General features: G+C 42.4%; 1 protein-coding gene and 1 pseudogene across 3 annotated transcripts; one reads left to right on the top strand and one right to left on the bottom strand.

Moving 5' to 3' along the window:
• The first annotated feature begins 1,883 nt into the window (after window positions 1-1,883).
• Window positions 1,884-11,927, top strand: LOC120032152 (annotated as a pseudogene).
• Window positions 11,928-12,071: 144 nt separating this feature from the next.
• Window positions 12,072-17,914, bottom strand: LOC120031982 (transcription termination factor 1-like). 3 transcript variants are annotated; one of them, XM_038977874.1, is made up of 11 exons: window positions 17,852-17,914; window positions 16,397-17,538; window positions 15,713-15,840; window positions 15,352-15,537; window positions 15,120-15,198; window positions 14,757-14,881; window positions 14,173-14,368; window positions 13,955-14,047; window positions 13,678-13,743; window positions 13,304-13,389; window positions 12,072-12,638 (listed from the first exon to the last, which is right to left on the bottom strand). In XM_038977874.1, the coding sequence occupies exons 2-11, from the start codon at window positions 17,506-17,508 to the stop codon at window positions 12,490-12,492; spliced, it is 2,220 nt and encodes a 739-aa protein (XP_038833802.1). In that variant the 5' UTR covers window positions 17,509-17,538; window positions 17,852-17,914; the 3' UTR covers window positions 12,072-12,489. The 3 variants fall into 3 exon arrangements, with proteins under 3 accessions (XP_038833802.1, XP_038833803.1, XP_038833804.1); XM_038977875.1 differs by lacking the exon at window positions 17,852-17,914 and adding an exon at window positions 17,698-17,826; XM_038977876.1 differs by lacking the exon at window positions 17,852-17,914 and adding an exon at window positions 17,638-17,657.
• Between the last annotated feature and the right edge of the window lie 2,974 nt (window positions 17,915-20,888).

The following is a 20,888-nucleotide window of genomic DNA, read 5'->3' as shown; positions in this document are numbered from 1 at the left end:
GAATGACACAATTGTAGATCACAGAGAAAGAACAACAGTACAGCACTTTATCCAGACCAAGAGGTATTAAGGAGCTGGTCATTTTCTGGCCCTGTAGGCTAGAATTAGCATCCTGAACATAATGTGAGCTGCAATAGGGAGCCCGTCCAGGGTGCAAATCAGTGGAGGGGAATCTGAGAATGCAGGGAATCCAGCAGGGTGTGAGTTGAAGTAGTCAAATCTGGAGCTGACAAGGCTCTGACTTAGCATCTTGGGGGCATCGCTGGGTGGTGTGGAGGAAGAAGCAGAACCTTCTGGTTAGGGCTGGAATGTAAATGACGTGATCATCTGGGATTATCTAACATCTGAGAATGGGCAGGCATTCCCTCGGATGAAGGCATCGCCGTCTTGCTGATTATGTGCTGTCATCCAGGTGGAAATGTCACCTGCATATCTGATGTAGGAAAAGAGATAAGAGATACGTTGAGTGTCCTGTGAATATGTCTATGTGTATGTACTGTGTGTGTGTGTGTGTATATATATTTGTTTCTATTATCATTATTGTGTTTTGTGGTTGAGGGGTGGGGGAGGTTGATGGGGATGGTGGAGGTGTTGGGGGTGTCCTATTGAGGGCAAAGGGACCTATTGCGGAGGGGATTCTTCGTGGAGGCACATTCAGTCATAGTTTTGTTTATTATACATTGATTTATTTTATTTGTATTTTTTTCTATTATTATAACAGTTTACTGTGATTATGGATATGCACTCATGTTGACTTATATATTTAAACTTTCTTTTTCACCCAGAGTACAACTTTTTTATTTATTATTATTGTATTTTTACTACTGTACCTACATTCTTCAAAACTAAAAGAGAAAAAGTGTTTAATTTTTTTTTAGGAAAAGCCATAAGAGGAAAAAGCAGATGGGATGGGGGATTGAGGGATGGGTAGCGAGAACAGTACAGGGCTCTGAAAACTATTATTGCTGAAATAACCACTTCCTTTTGTGACTAGTCCAATACTTCCTGTGGCACACATCAGATGGCATGATAGGTCACCAAAATGATTCTGAAGTGTGCCAGGCCTTGCAGTCCCAAGATTTAAGGGGGGGATTTCGCCCCCCCCCCCCCTTCTAATTTCTTTAATTTTGTCACGAGACTCAAATACTTTCTATAGAAACTTCACGTCAGAATAGGCAACCGAAATTAATAATTAATGTATGTGTGTTATGTTAAACATAGAGGAGGGAGTAAAATGTTAGCAAGCAATAAACATTTAAGAACAACTACTAGTCGAATAAGACATGGGAGAGATGACAAATTATGGCAAAGAGATGTATTTATAGACTAATACACTTCAAACAAATAGCAAAACCTAAACTGCAGACATTACTTCTGAAATCTCAACTAGCAAGCAAGTCGCAGCAATGAAGAATTGAGTGTGTGCGCGTTCACCCGAAGGGAGGGAGAATTCTGGCAGGGGGGAGATTTTCGGCTCAACACCGGTACTGAGTATGCGCATAATAATACAATTATCGTGAATGTAGTGGTTTGATTTAAATGTTTACATGCTTTGCAAGAAAAACGATTTCCCTAATAATCTTGTTTACATGACACATCTGAAATCATGCCACCTGATGCGATTTTGATCAAGCACAACATCGTCAATCAAAATAAACGTTCTACCATGTTATTTTTTGGGAAGCCTGTTTGATTCTGAGTTCGGATATATAAAGTTTGTATGTGAAAACTATTTATAAGATGCTTTAAATTTTTCCGAACTCACTTTGGAAGCTTGCGCTGCTGGTGCTGGCACATGTTGAGCTCAAAATACCGCTGCAGTTAACAAAGCCTACATCCGCTGACGTAGCCAATCGCAGAATGTGACGAAGGAACTGAAGCAACTCATACAATCTTTCCAGGTTTATATCAAGGTTTTAGCTTGGCAACATCTAAATGAACATGTAATAATCGTAAAAGACTGAATCCGACATACAATGTGGAAGGCCTCTATTAAAAACCTATATGATCCTATAGGATTACTTTTGTGAGAAGACGCTGGAGGTGAGTCTTTCAATAAGGAGAAAGGGACGGAAAAAAGTTAATTTCTATACACTTCAAAATCATGCAACTGTTTATATGCTTCCAATAAACATCTATAGTTAGTTACCTTTTAACATAATGGTGATAATTTGCTGTGAGATGCCTGACTCTCGTAGTCTCATTCCAGATTCTTGGACCCAAACCCGATTTGCCTGAGGCAAATGCAGATGACACAAATACAGACGTGTCCAATAGGAAACTGGCGAAATTATACAAGGTCAGATCCATTTTCGAATTAAACAATTGAATCGTTAAAAATTATGTAATAAGCAGTTTTTGAGCAGACCTTCAAATACCAATATTACATTGAAATGTTTTTTCCAAAAGGTGTCTAATGCCAGTGGGGATATGGGCATGGATATGGTATCATCGGAGAACCCGTTTTCACAGAATTCCCTGGAGTCAAGTGACTGCTTTATCTTGGACAATGGCCCCAATGGCATGATCTTTGTCTGGAAAGGTATTGGTTTCTTCTCAGCAGCTGGTCTCTATGACTTCTTTTGACTGTAAAACCCCAAGCTTTAATCTTCCCTTAGACTACTTTTGAATACTGTTGCGCCTGGAAGTCACTTAGTTCTTCTGCCTTTGCAGTTTAATCATGAGTTTATTTGGAATAAAAACAGGTAAGGACGCTAACAAAGAGGAGAGAAGTGCGGTGATGAGTGCTGCCGAACAGTTTATCACAAAGATGGGCTACCCGAATCACACCCAGGTCCAGATCCTACCTGAGAATGGGGAGACCCCTCTGTTCAAGCAGTTCTTCAAAATCTGCCGTGATGCGGACCATACAGTGGGGTTGGGAACCGCCTACGTATCCAACAAAATCGGCAAGATCAAGAAGGTGCCCTTCGATGCCTCCACTCTCCATCACTCGGACGCCATGGCGGCTCAGCATGGGATGGTGGACGAGGGGAATGGAGAGAAGCAGGTAAGGATTTTTTGTTGTTGCCGGGGACACGGGTTACCTGAGTAAACACCATATAGTACGATGGTAGTTAACCTTAAATATTGTAGTTGTAGTTGTGTCCTCAGTAAAGGGATACATACAGCCCCTAAGGGTTACGACTGTGGGCCTGCACACCCACCAAAACGGTGTCCCAATCTCACAAACAAGCCTTTGAGAAAAGAACTGCAAGGGGTGTTACCTTTTTTCCATTCATGGACGACTACTAGTAAGAGCTGTATTTACCTGTTAACCTCCGTAGATCTGGCGTATTGAGGGCGCTAAAGGTGTTTGTGGAGCCCTCCACTTATGGACGATTCTATGGGGGAGATATCTACATCATCCTCTACAACTACCAGCATGGAGGCCGTAACGGACAGGTCATCTACATATGGTAAAGACAATGGAGATTATCCTTCTGGGAGCTATATGTGTTATTACATAGTCTTACAGCAAAAACTGCTATCGTCCTTCTATCGTTACTGTAGACTTCATCATTTATGTGCACCAGGGCTTTTGTTACATACTGTATTAAACACATCTAAACCAACTATATACTGTATGATATAACCTAAGCATGAATGTATGTGAATAGCACTTGAAAAGTACTACTTTTTCACAGGCAAGGAGTGGATTCTAGCCAGGATGAAATTGGCGCCTCGGCCATCTTGGCTGCTCAGCTGGATGACGAGTTGGGAGGAGGGGCAGTACAGGTGACTGGATCGTTTTAATTTATCGCTGTATGGCCCCGATAATACGGTCCAGATCATTTATAATCAAGATGCACTGGATTACAAAATTTAACAATATTAGTCAGTTGTTTTGTCTGCAGACGCTTTTTCCCCCACCTTTTATTTAATTAACCAGGTAGGCCAGTTGAGAACAAGATCTCATTTACAACTGCGACCTGGCCAAGATCAAGCAAAGCAGTGCGACAAAAACAACAACACAGGGTTACACATGGGATTAACAAACGTAGTCAAAAACACAAAAGAAAAATCTATGTACAGTGTGTGCAAATGTAGTAAGGTTAGGGAGGTAAGGCAATAAATAGGCCATAATGGCGAAATAATTACAATTAAGCATTAACACTGGAGTGATAGATGTGCAGATGATGATGTGCAAGTAGAGATACTGGGGTGCAAAAGAGAATAAATAAATAAATAAATAATATGGAGATGAGGTAGTTGGGTGTGCTATTTACAGATGGGCTGTGTACAGGTACAGTGATCGGTAAGCTGCTCTGACAGCTGATGCTTAAAGTTAGTGAGGGAGATATAAGTCTCCAGCTTCAGTGATTTTTGCAATTCGTTCCAGTCATTGGCAGCAGAGAACTGGAAGGAAAGGCGGCCAAAGTATGTGTTGGCTTTGGGGATGACCAGTGAAATATACCTGCTGGAGCGCGTGCGACGGGTGGATGTTGCTATGGTGACCAGTGAGCTGAGATAAGGCGGGGCTTTACCTAGCAAAGACTTATAGATGACCTGGAGCCATTGGGTTTGGTGATGAATATGCAGCGAGGGCCAGCCAATGAGAGCATACAGGTCGCAGTGGTGGGTAGTATATGGGGCTTTGGTGACAAAATGGATGGCACTGTGATAGACTACATCCAATTTGCTTAGTAGAGTGTTGGAGGCTATTTTGTAAATGACATCGCCGAAGTCAAGGATCGGTAGGATAGTCAGTTTTACGAGGGTACGTTTGGCAGCATGAGTGAAGGAGGCTTTGTTGTGAAATAGTAAGCTGACTCTAAATTTAATTTTGGATTGGAGATGCTTAATGTGAGTCTGGAAGGAGAGTTTACAGTCTAACCAGACACCTAGGTATTTGTAGTTGTCCACATATTCTAAGTCAGAAACATCCAGAGTAGTGATGCTAGGCGGGCAGGCAGGTGCGGGCAGCAATCGGTTGAAGAGCATGCATTTAGTTTTACTAGTATGTAAGAGCAGTTGGAGGCCACGGAAGGAGTGTTGTATGGCATTGAAGCTCCTTTGGAGGTTTGTTAACACAGTGTTCAAGGAAGGGCCAAATGTATACAGAATGGTGTCATATGCGTAGAGGTGGATCAGAGAATCACCAGCAGCAAGAGTGACATCATTGATATATACAGAGAAAAGAGTAGGCCTGAGAATTGAACCCTGTGGCACCCCCATAGAGACTGCCAGAGGTCCGGACAACAGGCCCTCCGATTTGACACACTGAACTCATTCTGAGAAGTAGTTGGTGAACCAGGCGAGGCAGTAATTTGAGAAACCGAGGCTATTGAGTCTGCCGATAAGAATGCGGTGATTGACAGAGTCAAAAGCCTTGGCCTGGTCGCTGAAAACGGCTGCACAGTACTGTCTTTTATATATGGCAGTTATGATATCGTTTAGGACCTTGAGCGTGGCTGAGATGCACCCATGACCATCTCGGAAACCAGATTGCATAGTGGAGAAGGTACGGTGGGATTCGAAATGGTCGGTGATCTGTTTGTTAACTTGGCTTTCGAAGACTTTAGAAAGTCAGGGCAGGATGGTTATAGGTCTGTAACAGTTTGGGTCTAGAGTGTCTCCCCCTTTGAAGAGGGGGGTGACTACGGCAGCTTTCCAATCTTTAGGGATCTCAGACGATACGAAAGAAAGGTTGTACAGGCTAGTAATAGGGGTTGCAAGAATTTCGGCAGATCATTTTAGAAAGAGAGGGTCCAGATTGCCTAGCCCTGCTGATTTGTAGGGATCCAGATTTTGCCGCTCTTTCAAAACATCAGCTATCTGGATTTAGGTGAAGGAGAAGTGGGAGGGGCTTGGGAATGTTGCTGCAGGGGTGCAGAGCTGTTGGCCGGGGTAGGGGTAGCCAGGTGGAAAGCATGGCCAGCCTAGGAAAAATGCTTATTGAAATTCTCGATTATTGTAGATTTATCGGTGGTGACAGTATTTCCTCAGCCTCAGACAGCTGGGAGGAGGTGCTCTTATTCTCCATGGACTTTTCGGTGTCCCAAAACTTTTTGGAATTAGTGCTACAGGATGCAAATTTCTGTTTGAAAAAGCTAGCCTTAGCTTTCCTAACTGACTGTGTATATTGGTTCTTGACTTCCCTGAAAAGTTGCATTTTTGGGGGGCTATTCGATGCTAATGCAGTACGCCACAGGATGTTTTTGTGCTGGTCAAGGGCAGTCAAGTCTGGAGTGAACCAAGGGCTATATCTGTTCTTAGTTCTACATTTTTTAAATGAGGCATGCTTATTTAAGATGGTGAGGAAAGCACTTTTAACTTCTTCGGGCTAGGGGGCAGTATTTTCACATCCGGATGAAAAGCGTGCCCAAAGTAAACTGCCTGTTACTCAGGCCCAGAAGCTAGGATATGCATATGCATGGTAGTATTGGATAGAAAACACTCTAAAGTTTCTAAAACTGTTAAAATAATGTATGTGAGTATAACAGAACTGAGCACAATCCATCCAGGGAAAACATTTTTTGAGGCCATTGTGTTTTCCAATGCTTTTCTATGGGAAACCTGATTTATTCGGGCCCAGATTGCAGTTCCTATGGCTTCCACTAGATGTCAACAGTCTTTAGAAATTGTTCGATGTTTTTCTTTTGAGAAATGAAGAAGTAGTCCTATTCTTTCCATGTGTCACTCAGATGGACTCAAGTCTTTTGGTCAGCGTGAACAGGAGCATGCTCCTCGTTATTTTTCTCCTGTATTGGAAACAGTTTATTCCGTCTTAAATTTGATCGATTGTTTACATTTTAGGGTACCTGAAGTTGGATTAGAAACGTTGTTTGAAATGTTTGGACCAAGTTTACAGGTAACTTATTAGATACTTTGTAGTCATTTTGGGCGATTTGGGACCGGTTTATTTCTGAATCAAACGCGCCAAATAAATTGACATTTTGGGGATATAAAGAAGGAATTTATCGAACAAAACAACCATTCATTGTGTCACTGAGACATTTGGGATTCCAAAAAGATGAAGATCTTCAAAGGTAAGGCATTTATTATATCGCTATTTTTGACTTTCGTGTCGCACCTGCCTGGTTGAAAAATGGTTTTCATGTTTTTGTATGCGGGGCGCTGTCCTCAGATAATCGAATGGTGTGCTTTTGCCGTAAATACTTTTTGAAATCTGACAGCGGCTGGATGAACAAGAAGTTAAGCTTTATTTTGATGTATTTAAACTTGTATTTATATGAATGTTAAATTTATATATTTCTGTAGTTTGAATTTGGCTCTCTGCAATTTCACCGGATGTTGTCAAATCTATCCCGCTAACGGGATTCGAGCGTTAAGGGATCCCTAGGAGGTTTTAAAGAACAACCAGGCATCCTCTACTGACAGGATGAGGTCAATATCCTTCCAGGATACCCGGGCCAGGTCGATTAGAAAGGCCTGCTCACTGAAGTTTTTTAGAGAGCGTTTGACAGTGATGGGGGGTGGTCGTTTGAGTGCGGGCCCATTACGGACACAGGCAATGAGGCAGTGATCGCTGAGATCCTGGTTGAAGACAGCAGAGGTGTATTTTGAGGGCAAATTGGTAAGGATGATATCTATGAGGGTGCCCATGTTTACGGATTTAGGGTTGTACCTGGTAGGTGCATTGATAATTTGTGTGAGATTGAGGGCATGTAGTTTAGATTGTAGGACGGCCAGGGTGCTAAACATATCCCAGTTTAGGTCACCTAACAGTACAAACTCTGAAGATAGATGGGGGCAATCAATTCATACAGTGGGGAGAACAAGTATTTGATACACTGCCGATTTTGCAGGTTTTCCTACTTACAAAGCATGTAGAAGTCTGTAATTTTTATCATAGGTACACTTCAACTGTGAGAGACGGAATCTAAAACAAATCCAGAAAATCACATTGTATGATTTTTAAGTAATTCATTTGCATTTTATTGCATGACATAAGTATTTGATACAACAGAAAAGCAGACCTTAATATTTGGTACAGAAACCTTTGTTTGCAATTACAGAGATCATATGTTTCCTGTAGTTCTTGACCAGGTTTGCACACACTGCAGCAGGGATTTTGGCCCACTCCTCCATACAGACCTTCTTCAGATCCTTCAGGTTTCGGGGCTGTCGCTGGGCAATACGGACTTTCAGCTCCCTCCAAACATTTTCTATTGGGCTCAGGTCTGGAGACTGGCTAGGCCACTCCAGGACCTTGAGATGCTTCTTACGGAGCCACTCCTTAGTTGCCCTGGCTGTGTGTTTCGGGTCGTTGTCATGCTGGAAGACCCAGCCACCACCCATCTTCAATGCTCTTACTGAGGGAAGGAGGTTGTTGGCCAAGATCTCGCGATACATGGCCCCATCCATCCTCCCCTCAATACGGTGCAGTCGTCCTGTCCCCTTTGCAGAAAAGCATCCCCAAAGAATGATGTTTCCACCTCCATGCTTCACGGTTGGGATGGTGTTCTTGGGGTTGTACTCATCCTTCTTCTTCCTCCAAACACGGCGAGTGGAGTTTAGACCAAAAAACTCTATTTTTGTCTCATCAGACCACATGACCTTCTCCCATTCCTTCTCTGGATCATCCAGATGGTCATTGGCAAACTTCAGACGGGCCTGGACATGCGCTGGCTTGAGCAGGGGGACCTTGCGTGCGCTGCAGGATTTTAATCCATGACGGCGTAGTGTGTTACTAATGGTTTTCTTTGAGACTGTGGTCCCAGCTCTCTTCAGGTCATTGACCAGGTCCTGCCGTGTAGTTCTGGGCTGATCCCTCACCTTCCTCATGATCATTGATGCCCCACGAGGAGAGATCTTGCATGGAGCCCCAGACCGAGGGTGATTGACCGTCATCTTGAACTTCTTCCATTTTCTAATAATTGCGCCAACAGTTTTGCCTTCTCACCAAGATGCTTGCCTATTGTCCTGTAGCCCATCCCAGCCTTGTGCAGGTCTACAATTTTATCACTGATGTCCTTACACAGCTCTCTGGTCTTGGCCAATGTGGAGAGGTTGGAGTCTGTTTGATTGAGTGTGTGGACAGGTGTCTTTTATACAGGTAACGAGTTCAAACAGGTGCAGTTAATACAGGTAATGAGTGGAGAACAGGAGGGCTTCTTAAAGAAAAACTAACAGGTCTGTGAGAGCCGGAATTCTTTCTGGTTGGTAGGTGATCAAATACTTATGTCATGCAATAAAATGCAAATGAATTACTTAAAAATCATACAATGTGATTTTCTGGATTTTTGTTTTAGATTCCGTCTCTCACAGTTGAAGTGTACCTATGATAAAAATTACAGATCTCTACATGCTTTGTAAGTAGGAAAACCTGCAAAATCGGCAGGGAATCAAATACTTGTTCTCCCCACTGTATATGGTGTCCAGGGCACAGCTGGGGGCTGAGATGGGTCTATAACAAGCGGCAACAGTGAGAGAATTATTTCTGGAAAGGTGGAATTTTAAAAATAGAAGCTCGAACTGTTTGGGCACAGACCTTGATAGTATGACAGAACTCTGCAGGCTCTCTCTGCAGCAGATTGCAACTCCGCCCCCTTTGGCGGTTCTATCTTGACAGAAAATGTTGTAGCTGGGGATGGAAATTTCAGAATTTTTGGTGGCCTGCCTAAGCCAGGATTCAGACACGGATATCAACAGGGTCAGAGCATTGGTCTGTAAAATGAAATGAGGGAAGGTTTAAAGCCATGTATCTGACTCACTCTATGATTTTCTGTCTGTTTCTACCATGATGAAGGTGCGGGTTATCCAGGGTAAGGAGCCCGCCCACCTCATGAGTCTTTTCAGGGGGCAGCCGATGGTAGTGCACCAGGGTGGTACCTCCAGAGAGGGTGACCAGGCCCAGGCTGCAGACACACAGCTGTTCCAGGTGCGGTCCAACCCTGCTGGCTGCACACGTGCCATAGAGGTGAGTAACAGGAGATGGAAGGTGAGGTGGGGAGAGCTCAATAAAGGATGTTTCGTAGGTACACCTATTTGATTACTCTTGGGGTGTATTCACTAGGATCCAAACAAGCCGAAACTACACTAATACACCTCAGTAGATAGTTGAGTAGCCAGCCATTGTGATGTATGGTTGATTTCTTGGTGAAGATGACTACAGTCCGTTTGCCAAGGCAGAACTGTAGTTAGTACCTCCAGTGTACAGTATTTTCACTGCCTCCTCTCTTCCTCTCTCCACTCAAGGTTGATGCTGCTGCCTCAAATCTGAACTCCAACGATGTCTTTGTGCTGGTGACCCCGGCACCCTCCTTCATATGGGTGGGAAAGGGGACAAGTGACAGTGAGAAACATGGAGCTCAAAAGCTAAGTGACCTTCTAGGGGCCTCAGAGCTGGCCGAGGGTGAAGAAGCAGGTACGTTCCCTGTCAGCAGTCGAATTCACTACGAAATGGTGTTTAGCCAAAAGCCACAGAATGTTACTGATTTTGAGGATACAAGACAAAGCTTTTCCAACCGCTCCATCTTCTTCCAGATCCACAATTGTATGTTTGTGTTTGTGTGTCAAGATTACTTTTGGGATGCTCTGGGAGGTAAAGCAGACTACCGTACCTCAGCCAGACTGAAAAACAAAATGGACGTTCATCCACCACGCCTGTTTGCCTGCTCCAACAAAACTGTCCAGTTTGTTGTGAGTCTGCCCTGTTATAACTGTAGTATAGCATTTTCCAGCTTACTTTGCTCCATTCCTGTTTACATGTTTGACATGATTTGAATATCCATTTGGACAAATTCAGTTTCCTCTGCGAATGAAATAGCCTTTGATCCACATTTTATACCTACAGTGTGGGAAACCATTTCCTTGTCCTCCTGAATGTGCACTGACCTGGCCCGTTGTCAAAATGCCACAATATTATTTCCACAGATTGAAGAGGTGCCTGGGGAGATGACACAAGAAGATCTGGCCCCAGATGATGTCATGCTCTTGGACACCTGGGAACAGGTGACTAGTAGAGGGATTGTCAAGATGCAACCAGGGCCACGTTCAGTAGCCGAACATTGTAGAAATGCCATGAAAAGAACCAACGCGATTCCTTATTCCACATGTCAGAGGGGCTTGTTTGTTCTACATAGCACATTTAGATCTGAACGTTCCGAAACGTTGCATCCTGCTGAACGTGCCTGTTTTTTTTGCTAATAATGCACCCCTGTTGATTCGCTAAACATTTTCCATGTACCCTTCAGATCTTTGTTTGGATCGGAGGTGAAGCTCATGAGGAGAAGACAGAGGGTATAGCCTCAGGTAAGCAAAGGTGGGTTTCAAACAAGATCACATAATTACCTGATAAATGTGCCATTTCATTAAATTAACTGTTCTTCTTTCCTCACTCCTCCTGCCTATTTCCTGTTCTGTGGTCAGCTGTTCGTTACATAGACAGACCCTACCAAGCGGGATAGCAGTACACCCATAGTGAAGATAAAGCAAGGTCATGAGCCTCCCACATTCACTGGCTGGTTCTTGGGCTGGGACCATGGGTACTGGAGCAGTGATCCCCTTGAACAGGCCATGGCTGGTCTGCGTGTCTGAACCACTCCAGGGTGACGTTTCCCCTAGTGGCAACTTCACCCAAAGCCTTTACTTGACTCATTTGTGCAACTAGCTAGGTATCCCCTTTCCTTTCAACTGTTAGACTGCCCATGGATACCAATTTGTGATGGATAATATGTCTTCACACTATTGCTGTTTCTTGAAGAGAGAATCTTCATGTAATTTCCTTTTCTTACACACTTAATACTGTTAGCCCATGTTTCTTTAGCAGTACATTACTACATTTGTAATAAATGGGACATGGGTTTCTTTGCTTCTGTACCATGCCCTGTTGAGCAGAGTTCAGATATTCCTGTTTGAGAATCTTATGCAGACTAGGTTTCCATAACGACCCCATGGGATGTCATGTCTATCAAACATGCTGACAGTGGACAGAAACGCTTCAACAAAGCAGTCAAATACATTCACATAACTAAATAAAATGTATGATGCTCAACACCAGTTGTCAGCTGTTAATTGTAGTCAATAGCTATGAGGCTTTGGTTTTGTGATTTTCATAAACATGCTCGCAATGGATGAAGACCGGCCAATCAAGACAGAGCAACTAGAAGCCAGGAGACATTTATTCTCAAAAATAGAAAAAGGACAATAAAAATGTCAAGGCAGTTAACCCACTGTTCCTAGGCCGTCATTAAAAATAAGAATTTGTTCTTACCTGACTTGCCTAGTCAGATTTTGCAAACACAAAATACAAAACAATTACACAACTGGTCACATGAGTATTCACTTTATCCCCCCCACAAAATGCATTAATTCAAAGTGAATCGTTATGGGGTGATGACATTGTAATGTCTTACAGAAAACCAAACTAACATTTAATCACAAATAAGTTGATCGTCATTAACCTCAATGAATGAGCTGAATCCTTCATTTAGGGACAGAGGGGCATACAGTTACCCCCACAGGGACCTTAAGCAAGGTCCATGTGCTTTGTTTTCATCAACTGTTCTGAACCTCGCTGTATTAGGCGCTGTCCTCATTATCAAAGATCTCAGAGAGGAGGAAGAGCTCTTGAGGATCGTTTCTTGACACCATCTCTCCTGATTTTATCAGAGCTTGGAGTTGCTCTTCAAAATTGGGGAGAACTCTACTGTTGAGGAAGTCGATGATCTCTGAAAAGAAAATACATAGAAATTAACGGCACTCTAGTCCCTATATAGTGTGCTATTTTTGACCAGGGCCCATGGTCAAAAGGAGTGCACTTTAAAGGGAATAGGTGTGATTTGGGACTATATCAAAGATCTCTTCCCCAAAGTATCATTATATTTAAATAGTACGGTCAAGGGGGACATAGCAACATTTCCTCTCCCTTTATTTCTGGGGCGGCAGGTAGCCTAGTGGTTAGAGCGTTGGACCAGTAACCGAAAGGTTGCAAGATCGAATCACCGAACTGACAGGGTAAAAATCTGTCGTTCTGCCCCTAAACAAGGCAGTTAACCCACTGTTCCTAGGCCGTCATTGAAAATAAGAATTTGTTCTTACCTGACTTGCCTAGTTAAATACATTTTTAAAAATTAAACAACGTCATCATAGTGATTCACGCTTAACTATTCTAACAAAATGCTAAAAACGTAGCGATAGAGAATATTGGGTGGTCCAGTGGTCTAAGCCGCTGCCTCGGGCTCCCAGGTACTGTGTACTACTGCTGTGAGCCTGGGTTTGAATCTGACCCAGTCCTCTCGCGCTCCTCTACCATCTACTTCGCTCTTTCTGTCCTCTCCACTGTCCTACTCTGTAAAATAAGAGGATAGTGTTTATGACAGTAGCTTACACCTACCACAGAAGGACATGCTCTGCCACAACGGAACGTTGGCTACCTTTAGCCTGTAGTAGTGTGTCTGAATGTAGCGCGGCGTGACATTCCTTAAAATAAATACATATAAATGTTAGCACATAGCACTGCATTACAACACACGTACATCACACTGACATGTACTGTTGCATTCCACACTCCTAGAAGATGGAAAACATGTGTAAAGGCTTTGTCATGCATTGATCTCAGTGTTGTATTCAAAGACTTAGACAATCCTAAAAGTGAATACTAACCCAATACAAACCTCCCTCAGTGAAAATGTCACATAATAAACACAACAATGTCATCCATGACACATTGTCTAAAACAACAATCTGTGTTTAATAACAACCTCTTACCCAATTGAGTAAGCAATTTCTTCCCAGTCGATATCTGCAGCATCTTCTATCTGCTTTGCATTCAACCTTAAAGGTCAAAAATGACATGGATAAAAATTCACCATGCAACAATTTCACATGCAGATATCAGGACCAAAAGTCTACCTTTTGTCCTGTGTATCAGAACAGTTCAGAAAGGTCCAATTCAACGACACTAGACTGGGCTAATAAATCTGAAAACAAAGTAGCAAAAACAGATTCACCATCGCATAGATTGAATGGAAATCAACACACTTACGCTTTGATCAAATCCACTTTGCCTTGTAAGGATGTTGTGCCGCCACTGAATACTGGTTGTCCATATGCCATTTTGTGCTTCAAAACAGCCAACCTGGAAAAATAGGATCAAAGACAGTCTAAAACGTCAGACAAAAGTTCTGAATCTGAACGTTTGTTGTAAACAATTCAATGAGAATGAGGAGTAATGTTACAAAATAAACCAAACTCCCTGCCCACCATTTTATTCGACACTGGGAACAGTGGCGCGTTTCAACCGCCTGGCACACATCTGCCCAGGGGATGTTGTTGTACAGTTTGTCTTTCCTGACAGTGGCTGGTCCACTGCCAGGCTCTGCCTGTCCCACCAGGTGCTTCCGCACAGCTTCCATTAGTCTTTTCAGTTCTTCCTCGGTCCACGCACCTCTGTTTGCAGCTGAGAAATACACACAAAAAACAAAGCGGTAGTATTGCCCCAGGTCATACAAAGCTAACAACCATTTTCCCAAAAAGATAAGTGGAGCAGGATGTCCGGCAAGGATGTCAGAGTCAATATATTAAAGCTGTAATCAGTACTTGGTGACACTCCCACATTTGTTTGGGATATTACAACAACAAAGTTACTTCAAACACCAGTTATTTTCCTTCGGCCATCATTGCATGCGTGATAGAACTGCAGAATATGTACTGTGATAAAAAAATTGTACCACGGTGCTGGATATTCCTCTCTTCTGTTTCATCAACAAGACAAAAACAATAACTAAGGCGCCGGGGGGGCGAACAGTGGCGATGAGTTATGCGGATTCCAGTTCCCAACGACTTACACATTTGAGCGAAACGTTTCTCTAGGGCCGATTCGCTTCGGCCAGTCAACTCCGAGATCGTCGCCCACTTGTTGCCGTGCAACGTCTGCAGTTTTTTCAAAGAGTGAAGTTCTTCTTCGGTGAACCTTCGGTAAGGAAATCAAGGAAATAAGCATTCAAAGTGCCTCAATGTGTCTGCAAATGTTAGCAAACCATAAAGTGGTTCATACCAGAACAAGAGCACAGTTGTGAACACTAAAGAAAATGTCAATTCAGTATTACTATACTTCCGTACACTGTATATAGAGGCAACATAATGTATAGCCATCATAGCCGTTTATGACCGATATGGTAATTTCCTTATAGTAACGAGCCCTGTCTCACCTGCCCTTGTAGTTGCTGGCATCAAATATTTTCCTCCCACGTATATAGACTTGATGCCAAGGCCTGGGTATTCCTTCACCTGGAACAACAAGAGGTGAGATCAGTTTTCTGGGAAATTCCTAAGCACATTTTTTTGACCACTGTAGACAATGCTGAAGAACAGGGATGTAATGTGGATAAAACTTGTCAGAAAGTTCTCTAATCGAATGAACCTTGCACCAATACGACACACCTATTATTTCATGGAATCTGTGCTGCCTCTTCAATTGCTTGATATTTGCTTCTTCCTCTTTGAAGCGCCGTGGATGGAAGAGCTTAGAGCCACTCTGAATCCCAGTGAGAGCCAGGAAGTCGTAGACGTTACTCTTGATTCGTTCGTTCTCCTGCGTACTGAATTTTCCACTTCGCAGGGAAAGGCCTGGGAACAACAGACGATTCAACTGGTTAGGTCTAAAATGATAAAACATATGATAATACATTCAGTCTCATCTCTAAACACAGTAACATCTTACATATCATTGCTACAATGTTACATAACGGCGTGATTAACGCTCAAAAATATTGAACCATGAGTGACTGAAGAATAAGCTTACCTTGTCTTCGGAATTCCCTGAATCGATCAAGATCATACTTTATCATCTTATGGATCTCGGCAACCGACTTTGACTCAACATTGGGAATGAACTCTTTCAGATCATTCAGAGTCTGCCAGTCGTCCACACTGTAGCATAGTGAGGGGAGAAAATTCAAAATTATATTCTGGTACACCGCATTCACAAAATGTCTGGTTTTCACCAGCAAATGCCTCTGGGCGACTCCACAGTAACAGAGTGATGCGGGGACTCAGATTTCACTTTAAAAATGTCAAACAAAAACCAATGATTGCAAAGTTAAAGTTCCACAGAAAATTTTACAAAAACACATTTAGTTGAAAATGAGGGTTGGTAACAGAATGAGGGTTTGTGCAGCTGGTGCACTCATTCTGTAACCAATCTTTGCATCGGCACTGTTCAACAAGTAGCTTAAATGAGTGTTCGTAAAATGTTCAGTGGAAATGGTTAAAAGTCATCATTGTGCCTAGAGTTCTATGGTTCGTTTAACTTTGCAAACATTGGTTTTTGTTGGGCATACATTAAAATGAAAAATCTGAGTCTCAGCATCACTCTTATTGTGGAATTGCCTTACTGTCAATGGTTGTGTTCACTTAGGAAATCACTCTTTCAAAATACACTAGATTCACACTTCAATACAAGTGAACCAGGTTTCCTTCTACTCACCTTAGAGTTTCTTCCTTTAGGCTGGGTTTGTTGTGTTGAGTCCCTGTCTCAACCATGACTGAATGGGCACCCTCTGTCTCACTGTTTGTTCCAGCATCATGAGTCCTGTTGTCATTTGGAACAGCTAAATCCAAAACACCTTCTGCAGAGTGGACACTGTCCATTCCCTTGTCTGACGCTCTGCTGCGTTTTTTCTTTCTCCCGCTGCCCTCCACAGCTGTAGACCCTCCATCTGTTTTCAACCTCTTTGACTTCAATTTTCTTTCAGTTTGTTCTTTTATACCTGGAAGGTCTGCTTTATCTGGACAATCATTCAGTTCACTCTCTCTGTGTTTTTTCTTCTTTCGTTTCCTCTTCTCTTTTACATTCTCCTCTGCCTCAGTTAACATACTTTCACCTCTCTTGACTGTTTCAGTGTGCAGTTCTATGATTTCTGGATCCTCTGCTGTTGTTGAAACTGTCTGACGGCTTTCCGCTCCCTCTTCAAGTTCTGTTTGTCTGTTCTTGTGCTTCTTCTTACTCTTTCTGGCCTCATCTGGTGCAGTTACAGCTGAAACATCTACTGCAGACTTTGAGAGGACACAGTCTATCCCCCATTCTGGCTCAATGTCATTATGTTTTCTCTTTTTCTTCCGGCTATTCATATTCTTCTCATCAGCAGTCACTCCCTCCGCTCCCACCTGTTGTGTTTGAAGATTCTTTGACTTTTTCTTTGTTTTCCCACTAGTTTGTTCCTCAGGATCTGGTACCCCCATTTCATCTTGAACAACATTTAGCTGCTTCTTTTGCTTTCCTTTTTTGAGTTTCTTCCTCCCTTTCTCCACCACTTCCAGCTCGGTCACTGTTTGCTCTTTATGTTTAGGTTCTGTCAACTGGTGACAATCCTTTTGATTATGCTCGATTGCCGGTTCTTCTGGTCCCTGTTCAGAGAGTGCTTTAGTCTTTTTCTTCTTCTTCTTCTTCTTCTTTTTGCATCCCTCGACTGTATCAGGTGCCACTGATGAGATTAATTCAGGAGTTTCTTCAAATAGAAGAGGGGATACTCGAGACATCTCAAGCAACATGGAATTCTCACTTGCCTCTTGTTTGGTGGATGTTGAAGTCCCCAGCATGGTGGCTGCAGCTTAACCTATTTTCTCTATCTGTAAGAGAAAGACAAGATTAATGTTTTCCATTGTTTCCTAAATGTGACAGCATGGATAGGCATGAACGTTAGCAGCTATGTAACGTTAACTAGTTACCATAATTCGATTAGCAAAATACGTGCATATGAAAACACAAGTTGACTTTTTCGTACATACGCGCACAGGTGTGATCAATGTTGGGATAACTAGCTAGCTACTATAGCTAGCTGGCTAGCGGCTACATAACATATGATAGTTCACCAAATAGTCTAGCTACTAGCAGGCTACGTAAATCAAATTTGATAAAACTCGTAAAGAAAAACAAATGCACCTGATTGAACACGTGCGGAAAGTGGAACCTTGGCGACCAAAGCTACATAGCCGGAAATCCGGAAATGTACATCTATTCTTCGGCATTAGCAAGTTAACAATTTGTGTGTGTGACTGTGACAAAAGCTAGCTACTGCCACTCTGTGGTGGTGGATGTACTATTGAAATATAACATATTGAACGAATTTGGAACCTCTAACCCTGGCAATTTGACTGGTAAACTCCACTCGTAATGGCTGCCTGCCTGGTATTCTGATCAGGAGTCTCCCATCTGCATTCCCAACGATTAGGATTTGTAGGTCTAGATTAGTATTCCCGCTATGCAGTGGTGGAAAAAGTACCCAATTGTCACACTTGAGTAAAAGTATAGATACCTTATTAATATTAAGTCACTCAAGTAAAAGTGAAAGTAAAAGTCTAAAAGTATTTGGTTTTAAATATACTTAAGTATCAAAAGTAAATGTAATTGCTAAAATATACTTAAGTATCAAAAGTAAAAGTACAATTATAAATCATTTAAAATTCCTTATGCAAAGCAGATGGCACAATTTCCATTTTTTATTTATTTACGGTTAGCCAGGGCCACACTCCAATATTCAGACATTTACAAAAGATATATGTGTGTTTAGCGTGTCATTCAGACCAGAGGTAGTAGGGATGAGCACGTGTTCTCTTGTTAAACTTGAGCATTTGACCTGCTAAGCATTAAAAATGTACACAGTACTTTTGGTTGTCAGGAAAAGTGTATGGAGTAAAATATTTTCTTTAGGAATGTAGTGAAGTAAAAGTTGTCAAAAATATAAATATTAAAGTAAAGTACAGATACCCCCCCAAAAAACGACTTAAGTAGTACAGCGATGAGTGTTGTGTGTTATAGAGGGATATAAATAGATTTTGGTATGCTATTTCTATAGGCCTAACTCAGGTCTAACTCATTATAATAGCCTATATTTTTGTTCTAAAGTAAATGTCGATATGCTTTATAGTATTAGTCTACACAGCCTGAGATTGGTTTTGATTGATTTGATAATAATAATCCATGCCACGGCGCACAGTGCTCGGTCTGATGTCAGGTCTGAATACTAGAGAACATGTAGCCTACCATCTGGAGAGTTAATTAAAGATTCGTAAGTGAAGAGAGAAGTTGTCCTGATATTTCTTATTCCTATCCACCTTGACTTACACAGTCAATACATTGGCAGCCTTTCAACATTAGGATACAATATTTTCTCTAGCCTAGATAGGCTATCAATCTACCTCTCTCACACGACATGGGCAGTTTAAATCGGTCAACAATTGTATTTATTAAAGATGATCACAAAGAATGTGTCGGTAACTCTGCATTATAGTACAGCATATTTATTTTGGACTGAAGCCAGAAAACTAGTGTATGAGTGAGTCACTCAGCTTTATGCTGACAAATATCACACTTGACTCAAGTCATTAATAGCTCAGGTCTTGAAAATATGAGCCAAGAGCAGCACCGACCTTTTTCCCTTCAGTATCCAATGTATTTAAATGACCATGTGAGCACCGCCCGACGCCGATGGATGTCTAATTTTTTGGGTCATTTCGCTCACAGGGGAGACTCATATAGACGATTTCCCTGTCGGTTTTTCCTCCCTGTACTTTCTTTCATTCAGTTTATTCTTCATACAGGCAAAGAACGACTCCATGTTTTAGAAACGTTACAAAGCCTACTATCACTCCTTTCCGCTGCATCCTCCTCCTATCCCACAACAAGTGAGAAGGGTGCAATTGCAGCCCGCATTTCAGGTGATTCCTGCATGTGGGCATTTCTGCATCTGCAGGAAACCCTATTTATACTTCTATTGGTCAGTTTTTAAGTTAGGACTGGCGGGAGGTGAGGGTGCTCCAGTACAGAAGATGATGTTAACTTAGGGCTAGGCCCCTTTTTTCTCAATTTCCGCCTGAATGACGTGCCCAAAGTAAACTGACTGTTGCTCAGGCCCTGAAGCCAGGATATGCATATAATTGGTACTATTGGAAAGAAAACACTTTGAAGTTTGTTTTCACTGTAATAGCTACTCTAAATTGGTCAGTACAGTTAGATTAACAATTATTTAAGCTTTCAACCGATGTAAGACACTTAAGTACCTAAATGTTTAATATCCATAATTTTTATGATTATTTATTTGAATTGCGCGCCCTCCAGATTCACCGGAAGTTGCCCCGCTAGTGGGACGCCTAGCCCTAAAATTAATGCACAATAATGTTGGATGCCAACAGCCTATAAACCCCACAGAAGAAGGGGCGGGGGCAACAATGATAGCTAGCTAGCTGTACACCGGTAGACAGTGTTCTTCGCGCTGTTTTCCCACAGTTCTGTTAACAATGGTGAAAGCAGGTGTTCGGCAGGCGGGTAGCGAAGGACACTGTGTGGTAACTTTGCCCTTACAAAAGAGATTGCAGTCATAGTGCAGTATAACTGCAGTATGCTGCAAATACTGCGTCCAAAATAATAGTTTTTTTACTGCAGTAATTATACTGCATCCAAAATACCACAGTCGACTGCAGTTACTGCACTTTTACTGCTGTTTCAAAACGGCAATCTTTTTTTGCAAGGGAGTCAGCTAGTCCTAAAGGGGACTCCGTTACACAGCAGACGGGAGGCGACACCGGGTGATGGCTAACTATCAAGCTAGCACACGGTGTCGCTAACTATCAAGCTAGCTAGCGCACGCTGACACCCCAGCCTCCCACCTGCTGTGCTAGCGGGAGGCGGGGACGACCGGTAGATGGGCGAAAAAACATTTTATTTCCCTTTTGACCCACATTCAAAAGTGTTGCACAACCATTCATACATCATTCAAACTCTTCAAATATAATTTTGAAACTGGTCCGTATTTCACATTTTCACACAGACCCAAGGTCTATGGCCACCGAGCAGGATCCGACCTGGGATCCAAGGGTCAACTAAGAATTTCAGACCGACTGATCGGGATCCGAGGGTCAACTAAGAAAACTTGTCTTGCAAAACATTTTGGTACTGAATCAACAGTGGACTAATGACAAAA

This window comes from Salvelinus namaycush, chromosome 38, assembly GCF_016432855.1.
Source record: "Salvelinus namaycush isolate Seneca chromosome 38, SaNama_1.0, whole genome shotgun sequence".
NCBI classification, from domain to species: domain Eukaryota; kingdom Metazoa; phylum Chordata; class Actinopteri; order Salmoniformes; family Salmonidae; genus Salvelinus; species Salvelinus namaycush.
Note: the sequence above shows the minus strand (reverse complement) of the source record. Positions and strands in the feature narration are given on the sequence as shown.

Excerpts from the sequence above, each read along its gene's own strand:
- LOC120031982 (XM_038977874.1), bottom strand. The coding sequence starts at position 17,508 with ATGCTGGGGACTTCAACATCCACCAAACAAGAGGCAAGTGAGAATTCC. Across the intron at positions 15,199-15,351 it reads CAGATTCCATGAAATAATAG|GTGAAGGAATACCCAGGCCT; the intron begins GTGTGTCGTATT and ends TTGTTGTTCCAG. Across the intron at positions 14,048-14,172 it reads TCCCAGTGTCGAATAAAATG|GTTGGCTGTTTTGAAGCACA; the intron begins GTGGGCAGGGAG and ends CTATTTTTCCAG.